Source organism: Manis pentadactyla (genome assembly GCF_030020395.1).
Source record: "Manis pentadactyla isolate mManPen7 chromosome 15 unlocalized genomic scaffold, mManPen7.hap1 SUPER_15_unloc_1, whole genome shotgun sequence".
NCBI lineage: Eukaryota > Metazoa > Chordata > Mammalia > Pholidota > Manidae > Manis > Manis pentadactyla.
In genome coordinates, this window is record NW_026644588.1 from 433,272 (window position 1) to 449,784 (window position 16,513).

The 16,513-nt window shown below is 55.2% G+C and overlaps 2 protein-coding genes and 1 long non-coding RNA gene across 10 annotated transcripts; 1 reads left to right on the top strand and 2 right to left on the bottom strand.

Moving 5' to 3' along the window:
- The first annotated feature begins 1,757 nt into the window (after positions 1–1,757).
- Positions 1,758–4,194, top strand: LOC130682267 (uncharacterized). The gene is made up of 2 exons (XR_008995504.1): positions 1,758–1,888; positions 3,305–4,194. It is a non-coding gene; the product is annotated as an uncharacterized LOC130682267 (long non-coding RNA).
- ZSCAN1 (zinc finger and SCAN domain containing 1) lies at positions 2,678–13,372 on the bottom strand. The gene is made up of 4 exons (XM_057496543.1): positions 11,623–13,372; positions 5,580–5,668; positions 3,339–3,438; positions 2,678–3,101 (listed from the first exon to the last, which is right to left on the bottom strand). The coding sequence occupies exons 1-4, from the start codon at positions 11,990–11,992 to the stop codon at positions 2,812–2,814; spliced, it is 849 nt and encodes a 282-aa protein (XP_057352526.1). The 5' UTR covers positions 11,993–13,372; the 3' UTR covers positions 2,678–2,811.
- Positions 13,373–13,396: 24 nt separating this feature from the next.
- Positions 13,397–16,295, bottom strand: LOC130682260 (uncharacterized protein DKFZp434B061-like). 8 transcript variants are annotated; one of them, XR_008995487.1, is made up of 4 exons: positions 14,838–14,852; positions 14,144–14,355; positions 13,775–13,868; positions 13,397–13,637 (listed from the first exon to the last, which is right to left on the bottom strand). XR_008995487.1 is itself a non-coding variant. In XM_057496547.1 (4 exons), exons 1-4 carry the CDS (start codon positions 15,311–15,313, stop codon positions 13,621–13,623), a joined length of 627 nt encoding a protein of 208 aa, XP_057352530.1. In that variant the 5' UTR covers positions 15,314–16,295; the 3' UTR covers positions 13,397–13,620. The 8 variants fall into 8 exon arrangements, 6 of the variants coding, with proteins under 6 accessions (XP_057352530.1, XP_057352531.1, XP_057352528.1 ...); XM_057496547.1 differs by lacking the exon at positions 14,838–14,852 and adding an exon at positions 14,971–16,295 and having other exon boundaries at positions 13,768–13,868; positions 14,144–14,309; XM_057496548.1 differs by lacking the exon at positions 14,838–14,852 and adding an exon at positions 14,971–15,410 and having other exon boundaries at positions 14,144–14,309.
- Positions 16,296–16,513: the final 218 nt, after the last annotated feature.

Sequence of the window (16,513 nt, forward strand, 5' to 3'; positions counted from 1 at the left end):
GAGGCAGTGCTGGAGGCAGTGAGGAGGCCTGGGGTGGGAGTTCAGTGGGAACAGGCTGGGGGCTACCAAGCAGTAAGCGCCTGGAGAGAGCTGGGCTGCTGGGCTTTCTGTCACTACAGTGTCTGGGCTTCCAAGTGAGTGGCCCTGCCGGCTGCCGGCAGTGGATGGGCTCCATACGGGCAGCTGCAGACATCCAAGCATGAAGGAAAGAAGAGAAGAGAGATTGGAAGTCTGCAGTGGGAGAGTGCAGAGGAGAGACAAGAACAGGGTGTTGTCGGGGATCCTGGGGCCTTGGAGGGTGGAGGGAACCCCAGAGGGGAGGCAGTTGGTTTTCTTTCCCATAAGGAGAAGATGAGTTCTTTTGGACAAGCTCAACTGGAGACGGAGGGGTGCCAAGCAGGTGTCTCAGAAGGGCTGTTGGTCCATGGGATGCCCAGGCAGACATCTCTGGAGAACCCCATCCCGGTGGTTTCAGCTGTGAGCACAGGGATGGCTGGAAGCGGGAGCAGTGAGGGGCCAGCTCCGGGTTCTCAGTGGGGCCTTGTGGACACCCTGTGGGTGGTAGCACCCACTCCCTCTTGCAATCCTGCTCCAACCAGCAGAGCCCTTGAATGTGCCACTGGCTTATGGGATTGGGATGAAAACTGCATGGGCTGAGCCCCTGGCCCTTCCCCGCAAGTGGGGACGCTCAGTGTTCTGGGTCCGTATAGCCTGCTGTCGCCTCTGAGCCCGGCCATCAGGCGTGCTGTACCCGAAGGCACGGGGGGCTGACGGTGGGGCCAAGAGCCCAAGTTGCCGCCTGAGCTCTGCCTCAGCAGGACGAGAGTGGAGGTGCAGGAGGCCACCAGATTCAGGCACGGGGCAGAGCCAGAAGCCCCCACTAGGGGCTGCAAGGATAAGCCGGGATTGGGGAGGGAGCCGAGAAGGGAGGCCCGGAGCTCGAGAGTTCCAAGAAGGCAAGCGGCGAGTAGTGCGAAGGCAGCGGAGGGCCCTGGCACAGCCCAGAAGGGTGCCAGGGGACAGGCCACAAGTGGGGTGCAGGAGGCAGCTTGGTGGAGCAGCAGCAGCGGGTTGGGATGGGCAGGTCCAAAGGCTTTTTGAGTTGAAAGGCGACTGACAGATGATTCAAAGGAGGTTTCTGCTTACAGAGACAGAGTCAACCTAACACTGTTTCCACGCGAAGTTGCAAAGAAAAAAACTTGTGAAACTTCCGTTTGCATGGGAGCAGTTGCTGTGCAGTGGGATGGGGTGGGACGTGTGGAAAGTTGAATCCAGGCGGTCGCAGGCTACGCCCAGCAGCGCGGGGCGAACGGAGGCGCCTGGAAATCCAGGGCGACCAAAAAGCCAGAGTTTGGGGTAACATCTGTGGTTTGAAAAAATGTTGGCGTCGATATAAAAAAAACAAAAACAAAAACCATTGTGCGAGTCAAAGAAAATATGCGAGCGGGTCTGTTTTGGTCAGACCTAAAGTCTACGGAGGCGGAAGCAGATTAGGGGTGTCGAGGCTTTGGCGGGGGCGGGTCCCATGCGGGGCGATGGGAATGCCCGTGGCCGTGGCCGCACACCGCCGTGCGTGGACCCAGAGCCCCTGAACGTGCATTTTAAAGGAGTTAAAAACGGCAAATTTTACCGTAAAAGAGGGAAACCAGTGGCAAAGGAGGAGAAAGGGTAGGGCGGAAACGCCCGGCAGCAAAGCCCCGTCTGGGCGGCGGTTCGCGCCCGCGACCGCCCGCGGCCGTGGGAGGCGCCGGGGAACCCGGGAACCTGCGGTCGGCGCGGGACCCGGGCGCGTGCTCCGAGGAAGCCCGGCTCCTGGGAAGGCTTCGGGGCAGGAACCTGACGAGGCTGCGCTTTGCTCCAGAAACGTGCAAATCACGGCGGACAGCTGGTGAGTGGAGGGCTGCGCGGGCGCGTCGCCGTCACCCCGACCCCCGAGGCGGCGGGGACGGGCCGTGGGGGCGGGACCCGTCAGCTCCCCGGGGACCCGGGCGGCCACTGCCGCGCGTCACGGGGCCGCGTGGAGCTTCTGGTGGTCCATGAGGTGGACCATCCAGGGGAAGGCCTTCCCGCAGACGCTGCACTGGAAGGGCCACTCGGGGCTCGCGGCTGCCGAGGCCCGGGGGTCCTGCTCGGGGGGCTGCGCAGCGCCGGCGCCCCGCTGCCCCTGGGCGCCGTCCGCGGTTCCCTGGGGAGAGGCCAGCGGCGCCGCGGGCGGGGAGGGCGCCCCGCGGCCCCGGCTCCGGGCCTGGTGCGCCCTCCTCCGGGACGGCGCCCGCAGGTGCCTCTTGCTGCGCTCCTGCAGGGCGGCGGCGCGCCGGAAGGCCTTGCCCTCCCCGAGGTGGCTCTTCTGGTGCTCCATGAAGGGCGTGACCCACGTGAAGCCCTGCCCGCACGTGGCGCAGGCGAAGGGGTGCGCCCCCGGGGGGCCCCGCGGCAGCTCGGAGCGCCCTGGGCGGGGGACCGCCGGCCCGCCCGCGGCGTCCTCAGGGAGGGCTTTGGAGCGCTTGAGGAGGCTGTGGGCGCCGCCCGCGTCCCCGTCCCCACGCCTCTTCCGGGGACGGCCGCCCCGAGCGCCCGGGACGGTGAGGCCTGCGACCCCGTTGCGCTGGGGGCTCGGGGGCGGGGACCCCTCCGGAGCCCGCCCTTTGCCCGCAAGGCCCTGAAGCGCAGGGTCCCCGGGGGCAGCCCCTTCTGCCTGCTGGTCCTGGGCGCACGGGGCGGCGTCCCGGGCCTGCCCGGGGCGGCACTGCCCATTCCGCAGGGCCGTGTCCCCGACCCGCGCACAGGGCGGGTCGTCCCAGACACCAGGCTTCAGAGGCGAGCGGCTCGGTCCTGGGGGGGTGAGGGAGAAGGGTCTTCAGTGACGGACGGGCGGGAAGCCAAGCCCCGCGCATCTCCCGGGGACCCCCTCGGCCGTCGGCTGCCGGTGCTCAGGGCAGCCTCCGTGCTCTCGCCCTTTCCTTCCCCAAGATGAAGGCATGTGGGGTGGGGTGCGGACGCCACAGCCCGCAGCCCCTCGTCCTCACCTGGGTCGGCCCCTGCGGGGACCCCGTGCTCCCGCTCCCTCAGCCGGTCTGCCTTTACGCTGGGAGGCCAAAGCCCTGGCCGAAGGATGGACACGCATGAGTGGCTGTTTGGGAGGGCCCCAGGGGGTCCCCAGCTCTTAGTCCCCACAGTTGGGGTGCACGGTATCCGGGGGAGGTGTGGGGTTCACCAGCGAAGCCTCCCAGCGCCACAGTTAGCAAAGTCTGTGGCCGTGGATGAGTCCCCAACCCCGAGCCGGGCCCCACCCGTTTATTCCCAGCTGCGAGGGACCCCGCAGGAAGGCAGACACTCACCCAGTGGGCCCGAGGCCTCGGCCACTGCCCCGCTGTGAGGGCTCCGCCGGGGCTGGGCAGGCGGCAGCCACGCGCCCTCCTGGGGCCCCAGCTCTAACGCCTGCAACGGCAAACAGCCCTGCTCAGCAGCTGCCCGGAGAGCAGCCCACCCGGTGCCCCAGCACAGCAGAGGGATGGCATGGCCTGTCAGAAATACAGGAGCCCCGACATTAAAGCCGCCAAACTCGTAAGCAGTACTCGGTAGGAGTTTATCATGCACGTGAGAACAGTTCTCAGACTGGGAGCTTTCAAACCCAAGAATGGTCTGAACTTCAGACGCATGCCGTCCCCGGATGGCCTCTGCAGTGACCAAGAGGAGGCTTACCCTTTACAGTGACGGTTCTTAAGGTGGGGGTCCCCCAACGGCAGCGGACTGACTCTGAGTGATTGTTTTTTGCTGTTTTTAGAACAATGGCTTACCTTTCTTTTATGATTATCAGCGGCATAATTACTTAATTATAGTAAAAGTGATGTGTGTGCTTGTACAGGTCTAATAATTTTAACATATGTATGGATTCCTAAAAGTGCCTATCAAGACACAGAACAGTTCCACTGTCCTGGGAAAAACTCCCTCATGTCACCCCTGTATAGTCAACCCTTCCTCCACCTGTATGTAACTCTTGCCTGTAAACCACTGGTCTGTTCTCCGTGGCTATAGTTTTGTCTGTTCAAGAATGTCATGGGAGTGGACCTACACAGTATGTAACCTTTTGAAGTTGTTTTTTTGACAGCATAATGCCAAAGTTTTTTTCTTTATATTGCCAGGGTGATATTCCCTGGTGTGCAAAATAAACAATCTGCTTATCCTTTGCATGGACATGTGGGTGCATTCGTTTTTCTATTGCAACAAAACTGCTATGAACATTTGGGTACAGTCTTCTGTGAGAATGTAAGTTATTGATTCATTTGGGGAAATGTTCAGGAGTGAGATTTCCGGATCATGTGTTATATATGTATTTAACTTTATAAGAAGTTGCCAAACCATTTTCCAGATTGGTTCCACTACTTTGCATTCCTACCAGCACTTGGAGTGGCCCCTCTTTTTAATTTCAGCCATTCCAGTAGGTGTGTAGTAATGTTTCATCACAGCATTTTCCTGATGGCTGGTGATGTCAACATCTTTACATGTGCTCATTGGAACATTCTCATTTTGAAAAGGGAAGTACATGACTCCTGTCCTTTTTCTTTCTGAGCACAGACACAGAAAACAAAAGGAAGGCAAAGATGCTTCGAAGCTGTAGCCAAATGGTGTGGAGGGGCTTGGGAGGGGAAGATGGCACCACTGGTCGTGAATGAGGGAAGCTGTGTGACCCTGTCTGAGAGGTGGGGCAGCCCTGGGACACCAGGCTGTTGGGTGTGTGCCCAGGATGGCGGTCCCAGCAGGGCAGAGATTGGGGGTTAGCATTTGAGGTAAGGACAGATTAGTGGGCAATTAAGAGGCCTGTGGTCTGAGGAAAGAAGAGGACATAGTGATGGGAGGTAAGGAGAACACGGTGTGGACGTATGCTTGGTGCCAGAGGGGAAGGGAGGGTGGCTTGGTTTTTGTTTCTTTTGTGATTCACCTATTAGCATATGGCCCGACCCTGGTTTTAATCACTCCAGTCCTTTCTGAGGGCTCATCTCTCCTGGGGCTGCAGCCACACCACGTTCCACTTGGTTCCTGACACGCCCCTTTCACCCTGGGGCCTTTGCATGAACAGCTTGCTGCTGGGAATGCCCTCTCAGCATCTCTTTCCTAGTCCCCTCCAAGAATCCACAAATTTCTCTGAAAAAAAGACTGCTACAGATTCTCATACTGTGATGAACAGGGGCCAGGCGGGGTACCCAAGCTCCTGTGTGGCAGCATTTGGAAATCTTTCCCTATACCCAGCATCAGGTTATGGGTTACCCATAACAGGGACCTCACCACCTGGTGCCTGGTGAAGGGCTGGCAGAGGGCCTGGGTAGAGGGAGACAAAAATGGCAAGTCTGTGAGGTCTGCAACATAGTACATCTGGATTTACTGTATTTTGCCCAGCATTGAGTCCCAGGTAGTTTTGGGATTCGTGGAACAGGTGAGAGACCTGAGCTCAGGTTTCCTGGGAGTGTTGGGGACAATCTTGCCCAGTGAGTGGATGGGATGTCCTTGAGCCTGTCACAGGAAGGGACACATGGTTATGTCCAGGGAGTGCAGGAGCATGGAGCCAGGGGTCCTGGGCTCACCTGGGATGAGTCTTGGTGGGACCTTATGTTCTTCCTGTCTTCTTCTTCGCTGATGCTCCCGTCCTGGTGATTGGTGAGAGATACCAGAACTGGGTGGGAGAAAGGAATGGTGAGAAAGGCTTGAGCAACCCAGGGCCCCCAACTCCCCTGATTCCCTTCACAGGGAGGGGAACATGTCCCAGGAGCATCTCTGAAGACCCCCAGTGGCTGAGGCAAGAGCGATGGTGGGTTACTGCTTCCGTCCTTCCATCAAGCTTATACATGCGGTCCCACCCACCTGCTCTAGACCCTCCCGTGGCTGCCATGCATGAGCTTGTGGTGACGCCCAGGGCAGTCAAGGACAGGTCTTCTCGCCCAGCACTCCATGCCCACGTCTGTCCCTGAGAGAGCTGCAAGGACATTCACTGCAGCGCTAAGTAACAAGGCAAGCCTGAACAGGAGCTCATGCCCCAACCAGAAAGTGTTTAAAGACATGCTGGAGTCTTCCCCAGAGGGAAAGCTGTCAGGCAACAACAATGGTTGAAGAAGCACTGCAGGGAAACAGGAATGTGGAGATGTGCACTGGGGGTGCAGCCAACTCCATGATGTGTTATTGCTTTAAAAACAAATATTCAAATATGCCAAATATTCAAAATGTCCAGGTTCCAACAAATTAAGAGTAATGCAAAGACCTAAGAAACGATGGTTCATTCATGGGAAAAAAGTAACTCACAGAAATCGTCCCCAAGGAAGCCCAGACATTGGACTTACTAAACAAAGGCTTTAAATCAACTGTTTTAAGCACAAAGAATTAAAGGAATCCGTGAACAAAGTGCTAATGGAAACCAGGAGAATGATGTTCTCAACAAATAGAGGATTATCAATAAAGAGACAGAAATCATAGAAAGAAACCAAATAGAAATTCTGGAGCAGGAAAGAACAACTGAAATGAAAAATTGACTAGAGGGGTTCAAGATCAGGTTTAAGCAGACAGAGGAAAGGAATGGTAAACTTGAAGACAGATCAGTTAAAACTATACAGTCTGAGGAGCAGAAAGAAAAAAGAAGGCAGAAAGATGAACTGTGCCTAAGGGACCTACAAGACACCATAAAACATGCCAATAGACATATAATGGGAATCCCAGGAGAAGACAGGAAGAGGGGCAGAAAATATTGAAGAAATAATGGCCGGAAACTTCCAAAAATAGACGAAATACGTGAACCTACAAATTCAAGAAGCTGAACAAAGTCCAAACTGAAAGAGCTCTACACTGAGAGGCATAGTCAAACTGTCATGTGGTTCAACATATGAAGATCAAGCTATGTAATTGAGACAGGGACCGTGGGTGTAGTCAGAGTAGGGTGGGGGCCTCCAGAAAAGACCCCTACCAAAACTCCGTACTAAACAGTTAAGCAAAGTCAGAGTCACATTAATTCTCTAAAGTAAAATATCAAACTAGGAGTATAAGCATTCTTCAGTGAGATTAGTTAAAACTAAAAAGCCAGGAATAACCCTGCCTGGAATGTTTGAACATCCCCCAGATAAGAAAATACCTCAGCATAGCCCGTGTCTTCATTGTGTCAATTAAATGAGGCTACTGTGAAATTTACTTTAGCCGCTAAAAGGCCCGGCTTATCTTAAAACTTTGCCCAGATGCTGCTTTTCCTCCTCCAGCCCCTAACCAAGTCATATATAACCTGGGCAATTAATATAGCAGGCAGGCCCAGCCGTAAACAACATAGGGAAGGGCAGGAAGGATTCCACCTTAAAGATAAGATTGCATTTTAACACCGAAGAAGTTAAGAAGTAAGATTCTTAACTTATTATTTAACAAGCAGACAATAACTCAGCCCACCTTGAGAGCAGGACAGGCAGCCTTGGCTGATAAGCTCTCAAACCAAGAAACTGCTATTCTGGAAAAGAATCAGAGCAGTCAATTTCTTACATTAACTCTGCAAAATAGTCCGGAAAACTGATAAGAAACTTAGTGTCCCTTCAAAGATAAACATTTAGAGACCATTTGATGGGTCTGCATCCCTAGCTCTTTGTCTGTCAACTGCGTATAAATCCCCTAGACAGCGCACCACCCGACTCTCCTGTCCCTTCCTGGTGCGAGCCACTGTATCTCTCAATAAAAATCTCCCTGGCTCTCCTACCTTGGGTGTTTGCTAGGTTCATTCTTCGACTCTGCAAACAAGAACCCCGGCATCATAATGTACTACGTTAATAGGCCAGTGATCATCTCAATTGACACCGAAAGAGCATTTGACATAATCCAGTGCCCTCTCATGATAAAAACATTCAGTAAATTATAAATAAAAGGAAATTTCCTCAACCTGATAAGGCTAATTACTGAAAAAGTTATAGTAAACATCTTAATTGTGAGAACAGAAAGCTTACTCCCTAATCAGGAACAAGGCAAGGATGTATGCTTTTATCACTTTTATGCAACATTATCCTGGAAATTCTAGCCAGAGCAATTAGGCAAGAAAAAGAAATAAAAGGCATCCAAATTGGAAAGGAAGAAGAAAAACTATCTCTGTTCACAGACGCTAATGAGCCAATAAATGAATTCAGCAAAGTCGCAGGACACAATATCAACACATAAAAATCAATTATATTTCTATAAAATAGTGATGAGCAATCCAAAAAGGAAACTAAGAAAATTCCGTGTATAATAAAAAGGGTGAATTCTACTTACAGAACTAAAAAAATAGAATACTTAGGAATAAATTTAGCCAGGGAGATGCAATGAAAATAATTTTTTAAAAACCTAAATAAATGGAAAGATATGTGTTCGTGGATTGGAAGACTTGATATTCTTAAGATGGCAACACTACCCAAAGTGATGTAGGACCTGTCTATAGATCTGGTTCAATCCCTCATACCCTAACTGCCTTTTCTTCTCTTTTTGCAGAAATGGAAAAGCTGATCTGAAAATTCATATGGAATTGCAAGAGACCCAGAATAGCCCAAACAATCTTGAAGCAAACGAACAAAATTGAAGGGCACATCCCTCCTGATATTGAAACTTACTACAAAGCTACATCGCTGGCCTAAAGATAGACATGCAAGAAGGAATGGAACAGAGAGTCTAGAACAAAGCCCATACATGTATGGCTAATTGATTTTTCACAAATGCGCCATGACATTCAGTGAGGTAAAGAAGAGTCTCTTCAATAACGGTGCTGGGACAGCTGGTAATCCACATGCAGAGGAATAAAGTTGGACCCTTATCTTGCACAACATCCCAGCCATGCCGGGTGCTGACCAAGTGCCCACCCCACCCCAGTTCTTCCTGCTGTTGTGGCTCGCCTCCCCCTCCCCCTTGGCCTTTGGCTGTGTGCCCACTGGATGTCTGGCACTAACCATGGCCAGGAAGTGCCCGGAGGTGGACGCAGAGTTGTGCTCTCACGCAGCTCACATAAACCGGGGCAGACAACAGATGTGCAGGGAAAGGACAGACCCTATAAACGTGACAGGAAGGGAGGACCTGGAGAACATGGGCTGGGGCCTGTGTGCTGGGCTCTCCAGGCCTTGATGATGACTGGCTACCCCTGATCCAGAGAGGGCCCAGGCTGCGTGTAGGGAGGGAGGAGAGGCTGTGGAGGCGGGTGATCAGAGTGCCAGCAGGCAGGACCGCAGTCGGGGTCAGGCCCGCTGCAGGGCTGGCATGCGCGAGGCTGACAGTTCCCTCTGCTGCTGTTTGGACAGAGATCAGGTTGGTGGATGTGGGGGAAGCAGGGAGCCACGCCTGACATTAGACTTTTAACTGCCAAAACATCTATTTCAAACCCATGCATGCGTGACGAACGTCTTCCAGCTGTATGGCACAGCTACCAGCACAAGCACAGCCGAGGGTGTGACCACCCCACCCTGGAGGGCCCCTCTTTGGAAAGCCCTGGTAGCCTTTATGACTGACCACATGCGTGACCTACTTCTCATGCCTTAATTCCCGCACTTGGGCTTTAAATTAGCCTGAAGAATGAACCCAAGAAGCCCCAGACACACCACCTAGTGAAGCAGAGTCCCAGGTTCTCCTTTTCGCTCTCGCCACGCTCTCCACCTATGACCACGAGTCCCGACCGTGGCGGCACCCAGCTCCCAGCTGGGCCAGTGGGAGAGACACACACCCGCGGACTCAGGTGGGGAGACACCTGTGGCGTTCACATCTGTTTCTCTGGACACCAGCCTAGGGGGATGGAAATGTCCGGTCATCTTCACCCTGTGCTTGCACCCGGGCAATTGGAGAAGCTGCCCACAGGACAGACAAGAGCCAGCCTCCCATCAGAGTTGGCCTGCATGTCCACGGCCCTGCCCCGCTGGGCCCCTGGGCCCCTTCCCTCGGCGCACGTCTCATCCTGCCCTTCCCCGCTTAGCACCTCCAGGAGCTTCCCCTTCCAAGGAATGAAATGAAGCCCGGTCCTGAGGCCGCTGCGGGCAGACACAGCCTGTCTGCCTGCCTGTCTTCCAGGAACTTACGCGGGAGCTGGGGGTGCCTGTCAGGCCCAGCCACCTGCTGGCCTGACTGTCTCACCCTCTGCAGGAAGGGACATGGCTGCGTGCAAAATGCACATACAGGCCCCTTGCAGGAAAATGGTAGAGAACTTCAGAGGGCGGCCGCGAAACGTGAGAGCCAGCCCGGGCCCTCCTGAGCTCGAGGCCCTGTGGGCTGTCTGGGTCCAGCGAGGGCCAGAAGCGAATGCTCGTTGGCACCTTTGCCCCAGGAGCAGTGAGTTCCAGGGTCACTTTATCCTTTACTGCCTTGCATGTCTTCATGATGCCACAGAGACCTGGGAATGAGACCCTGTGAGGCCTCCGCACCTTCTGATGCGGCCTACGCACTCGCCCTGCAAAGCAGCATGTAGAGCTTCTCGAGCTCGCCCGCTGGCTTCCCGAGAGCAGTGCGGGACCCTGCTTTCTGTCCTGATCTGAGGGCCGGGAGTGCCCTGATGGCCGCACCGGGGCCGCGATGAACCGACCTCCTCCGGCTGTGAGGGGCCTGACCCCACGGTGGGGGGCCTGGGACCAGGCCCGATGGGATAAAATGTCCTGCCTGTGACCCCCAGACTGGTTGCTAACAGGCAGCAGGAGGGTGCCACCTGCGCACAAAATGGCCACAGTCACCCCTAGCCTTCGCCCCCTGCCTGGCGTCCCTTCCTGCTCCTCATGCCCTCGCTGGCACTCCTCCCAGGAGCTCTGCGCTGCCTCAGCTGCCTCTGCCGTCCCGCCTGCTTCTCTCCGGCCTCCCAGTGTCCAGTTCCTGCACTTGTGGCATCGTTAGGAAAGAGAGGGCCCTGTTCTATGGGACTGGGTCCTGGGAGGATGGAAGTTCCACGGGGCTCACGGGCAAGAGAGCAAAGGACAAAGCCTGTGCAGGGGAAGGGGAGCTGAGGGAGAGAGGCAGGGCACATTCGCCCTGGGCCCCGAAGCTGCCTGGGCCCCTGTGTCTGCTGAGCTTCCCTGGCACCCATTCGTGACACCTGCAGAGCAGGATATCTGCCTCGGCCCCCAGCCTTGGGTCTCTGGGACGGGTGTTGCGGCCAGGGACCAGGTGCAAGGGGGACAACTGGCCCCAGGATTCCGGGACAGGGCGCAGGCCAGGGAGAGCATGGCCCACAGCCCTCATGTGCGGAGAGGAACCGGCGTCGTCTGAGGGAGAGCAGACAGATGCAAAGCCACAGGCCAGACAGACACATGGTAAGATGCATGGATCTCTAATCACCGACGGAGCGACAGAAGTGAGGCAGACAGGTGTGTAGTACAGTGACATTTATGTAAAAAGAACCAAACACAGGTGCATGGAGCGACAGAGCGCGTTGGGCACGTACAGGCATAGGGTTTGCTCAGACAGCCTGGGGTGCTGCTGGGTGGGAGGGGAATGGGGAGGAGCAGGTGCGGGGTGGGAGCACGGCTGGGTGGATGAGACACTAAGAGTCCCAAAGGAGAACGAAGCACGATCCTTGGGCAGTGGGCCATGGAGACACGAGCCAGGACCCAAACTCGGCACCTGCTCCCCCACCCCCTGCACCCGCTCGCTCTTGGGGTGTCCCTGTCCCCTCACCTTCCTGCTGTGACATCTGAGTGAGGTCCTCCACCAGGCTAGCGGCCTCCCTGCAGGTGCGGGGACCCTGGGACTGTACCCAGGTCCTCATCTTGCTGGGCAGCGCGCCCAGGAACTGCTCCAGCACCAGCAGCTCCAGCATCTGCTCCTTGGAGTGCACCTCGGGCCGCAGCCAGCCACGGCACAGCATCCAGAGCTGGCCTAGTGCACGGTGCGGCCCCCCAGCCACGCGGTACTGGAACTGCCGGAAGCGCAGGCGCCAGGCCTCAGTGTCCCCGGGGCTGGCCGACTGAGGAGCCCTGTCCTGCTCACTTGGGGCCGGGGGCTGGGGACTTCTGGGGGAGAAGAGGGCTTTGGCCAGCGGGAGCATCTCCGGCCTCGGTGGGTGAGCTGGCTGGCTCCCAGGACAGTCCCAGCGGCTCCAGCTGACCCAGAAGGCGGCAGGTGGCTGCAGTCAGCGATCAGGCCTGCAGAAAGGGGCAGGCGCAAATTGGCCACATCAGGCAGAGGCCGTTCTGCTGTAGGCCTCCCCTTAGCTCCTCACCTCCTTGTCCTGACCTCCAGCATCACAAGGAGCTGACTTGAGCCCTTCTCACTTCATTCACACTGCATTGAAGATAAGTCACTGGCCACCCCAGGGCCTTAGCATCTGCTGCTCCCACCCAAGCCCCTCCCTGGAGTTCGTCCCAGATGTCACCACAACAGGGACAGTCATCTTCATCCCCTCATGCCCTCACAGTGCTGTGTTCTTAACCCTTATCCCTTCCTGAATGCGTCTTCTTTCCTTACTGAGTTTCACATCTACCTCCGCCTCATTCAGTCAGTCATTCAACACGCAGTTTCCTGAGGAGCTGGGGGAACAGGACTTCCTGCCCTGGTGCAGTAGCCAGTGCTGTCCAGCAGAACTTCCCATGAGGCTGGGAACGTTTGCCATCTGTGCATCCAATACCGTAGTGCAGGCTGGGTGGATGGATGTGACACGTGGCTCCTGGGCACTTGAAATAAGGAACTGGATTTTAAATCCCCTTTAAATGGAAAAAGCGGGATATGCTCTAAAGCACCCCAGCAGTGAGCACCTACTCCACCTATGCCGTTTTTCTTGCTTTTCCTGCCAAGCTGGGGCTGGGGAAGGAGGCTGTGAGGCAGGCAAGGGGGAGTGGAGACTTTTAAGGCAGGAGGGAAAGTGGGAAGGACAATGAAAAATAGCCTTTTGTACATGTTCCAAGCTTCCTATAGCGAATATATTAAGAAAATACTAGAAGTTGTAAAAATAACAATGGGGCAGCAATTTGTTTCTAAACAACCATGCTCTGTGCTGATCCACTGATGAAAAGTACGAACTGGGACGACCTTTCTGGAAAGCACTGTGACGACTTGAGTATCAACATTCCGGAAGTTCGCATGCTATGGAATTTATCTGCAATTTGGACAAAGATTTAGGCACCAAGATTCAAAACAAAGGTGCCCAAGAGTCCAGCTTGGAGGGATCAATTACTGTCCCATCACACAATGGAGTACTGATGACGACAAAATACACAGTAACATCACAACATGCTCAAGGGAAGCGGACATGACATACAGACGTGAGGTATGGGGGGAGAGTGGGATTCAGAATGACATGGGTTCTGCAAAGGGCCACCAGGAAAGAGGCTCTCGGATGGCCGACCAAGCGCTTTGTGTTCTTCATACTTCTCTGAATCTCCTCAAATGGTATCATGATCATGTGTGAACTTCATCATGGCAAAAAAAAAAAAAAAAAAAAAGAAAAGAAAAATACTTAGGAAGGACTTTTAATGACATGGAAAATGCTTGTGAGAGGACAAGTGAAAAGCAGTGGGGTGTTCCTTCTTGGGCCTCCGGAGAAGGCCTGTGTTCGTGTGCGCGCGTTTCCCAGGGGGAGAGGAGAGGTGCGCGGGGCGGCGAGGGCGACTCACGAGGGCTGCGCCCTGCCGGCAGTCTTGCAGCCTCCGCCTGGTCGCCGGCACCCTCACTGGGAGTTCACAAGCTGGTCATTCCTGTTGGGACCACAGGCAAAAAAGTACCCTTGAGCTGCAGGAACACTTCGATGTATGTATTTTTGTAAAAGGAAGAAGTGCCCACGTGGCAGCCCCCCGGGTTGGGCAGCCCGTTGCTCTGGGTTCTCACCCCTTACCCTTCCCTCCGGTGTGCAGGGACGCGTGCCCCAGGCAGGTTCCAGGGCGAAGAACTGCAGCCCCTCGGCGCCCTCCAGGGTCCTGGGGTGAAGTCTATGTGGGGAGAAGCTGAGTTTATGGGGCGCGGGGGGGTCAAGTGGGCACCTGGCTGAAAGCACCTGAGGCCTGTGGGTGTGTCTGGGCCCGTGTGAGGGCTGATGTCCTCATGTGGGGGCCCCGGACAAACGTGGGATCCCAGGCTCATGCAGGGAGCCTTAAGTATGGGTCCTGGGCCGATGCAGGGGAGTCACGGTCCACGGAGGAGGATCTGGGGTCCGCATAAGGGGCGCTGTGGCCTTGGGGTCCCAGAGATCCATTTTGTGGGGGACCTGGGTGGATGTTGTGGGAGGTCTCTTGAGGGTCGCTTGGAAGGCTCGAAGCCACGTGGAAGGGCCAGGTTCACTGGGGTGGGCACTGAGATCTGCAGCTGGGGCCCCACGTCCCAACAGGCGGGAGGGCGGGGCGTGGACGATGACTTCGCGCTGACACCGGACACTTCGAAGACAGTAGAGATACTCGCTGGGTGAGGAAGTTAATGGGTCTGCGGTAGGGGTCCAGCAGGGGTTGGGAGCCCAGGACAGCACAGGGGCGGGGGGCTCGGTACGTCGGTGGCAAATGGATGAGGCGTGAGAGGGCTGCACACAGGGAGTGCGGCAGGGGCGGCGATGGGCCTGGGGGCGGTGGAACAGGTGGGGGGAGTGGGTCCTGGACTGCTGGCTGGTAGGGGCAGGCAGGGCTGGGCCGGCTGGGGTCCGGAGGACTCAGATGCGGGTGGAGGGGCTTTCTGCCCCACTCTGATGGGGCGATGCCAATCGGGGCGGGGGCTTGGCGGAGGGACGCCCTTGGCGCCCCCCCCCACATCGACCTCAGCCCCCCAGGACCTCAGCACCCCGCGTGGCCTGAAGGCTCGCCCGTCTCCCTTATCCCCGGGACCTGGGGATCCCTGGTAGGCCTCCCGACCCGGCTCGGCCCCGACGCCGGCCTGGGGCTGCGCCCCCCGCCCGAGCCCGTGTTCATCTCCACCCGTGTTTCCTCCTACGCGATCCCCAACCAGCTCCCGCCGGCTCCGGCGCCCTCGGCCCGCCTCGTGGCCCTTCCTCGGGGCCGGCCAGGCTGTCAGGCGTATTGACGGACGAGGGACGGGCGGCGGACTCACGGCGCGCGGACTCCGCTCCGGCCAGCGTAGCTCGGTCATGGCGCCGCCTCGGCTGGCGGGCGAATCCAGCAGCCACCGGCGCACTACGACTCCCAGAACCCCGCGCGCCGCGGGCTGGCTCCGAGGGGCGGACCGATCGGCCCCAGCGGAGCCGCGCGCGGGACTGACTGGCGGGGGCGGGACGGGGGCGGGACGCACAGGGCGGCGCGCGCCAATCGGAAGCTGCCGGGGGGTGTCCCCCGCCTCTGCCCCGCCCCGGAGCCTTCTGTCGCCAGGGCAACCGGGCACGCCGTGCCAGGAGCGGTGTGAACGCTGCGAGAACCGAGCGGAGGGTGGGCAGCATCTGCCGGGCTTCCAGACGCCACGGTTAGGCGCGTTCTTTACTTGCAGCTGCCGGGCGAAATGCGTAAGTTCCATTTAAACGACGGGCTGCTGTTTGTTTTTTTTTTACTCTAAGTGCGTCTCATGTTTAGCACGTTTAAAAAAATTTTTAAATGTCTGTTTAGTAATAATATGTCCCAGAATAGCATTGCCAGATTTAGCAAATAAAATATGAGGTCCAGTTAGACTTCAATTCTAGAAAACAGTGAATGTTTTTTTAGTATTAAAGTGTTTCACATTTACTGTACTTAAAAAATTTTTTTAATGTAAATATATTAGTAAAACTAATTTTCAGCGTAACTATGTCCCATAGTAGGATTGCCAGATTTACTAAATAAAAGTGCAGGATTGAAATAAACATTCATCGAACACTGTTTTAGTATAGGTGTGTCCCATATTTATTATAAAGACTTTTTTTTATATTTAGTGTGAGTTTTAATATGTATCAGAGTAGCATTGCCAAGTTTAGCAAAAATACCGGACAATACCTAGTTAAATTTGTCATTTCAGATAAATAATAATTTAAGATAAATGCGTGCCAATAGTATATTTAGGAGGAAGCTGGGCGAGGTCCTTGCTACAGAACTGCTAGTCCTTGCTAAAGACAGCGGGGCCGCTGGATTCCAGGAAACCTCAACAAAAAGGAGTTGAGAAACCAGGAGGGGGCGTCCTCACACCACCCCACTCCACAAAATAACTTTAGTTTCTCTTGTGGGACTAGCCTATGGTTTTGCCCTAATTGCATATCTCAAATTGCAATTCTCTGCTATTCCTGAATAAACTCATTTTTGCTAAAATTTGGTAAAATAACTGATAGTTTTATTTTTAAGGTTAACAGGCTCATTTTCTTGTGGCTTAAAAGAAACTTAAAAGATGAATTAAGAGAGACGAAGCACAGAGCAAAATGTTAAATGACTGTTAGATCAAGATGGTGGGCACACAGATGGTCATTAGTATTCTCTTTGTATGTACTGTTAAAATTTTTCACAAATAAAAACGTTTGAAAAAGGCCTATGATGCAATAATAATAATAATAACATTAAAGATGATAACAAGTATTGGTGGAGATGTGGGTAAGTTGCTGGTGGGAATGCAAAATGGTGCGGCTACTTTGGAAAACAATCTGGCAACTCTCCAAAAGGCCAAATGTAGAACTTCTTTA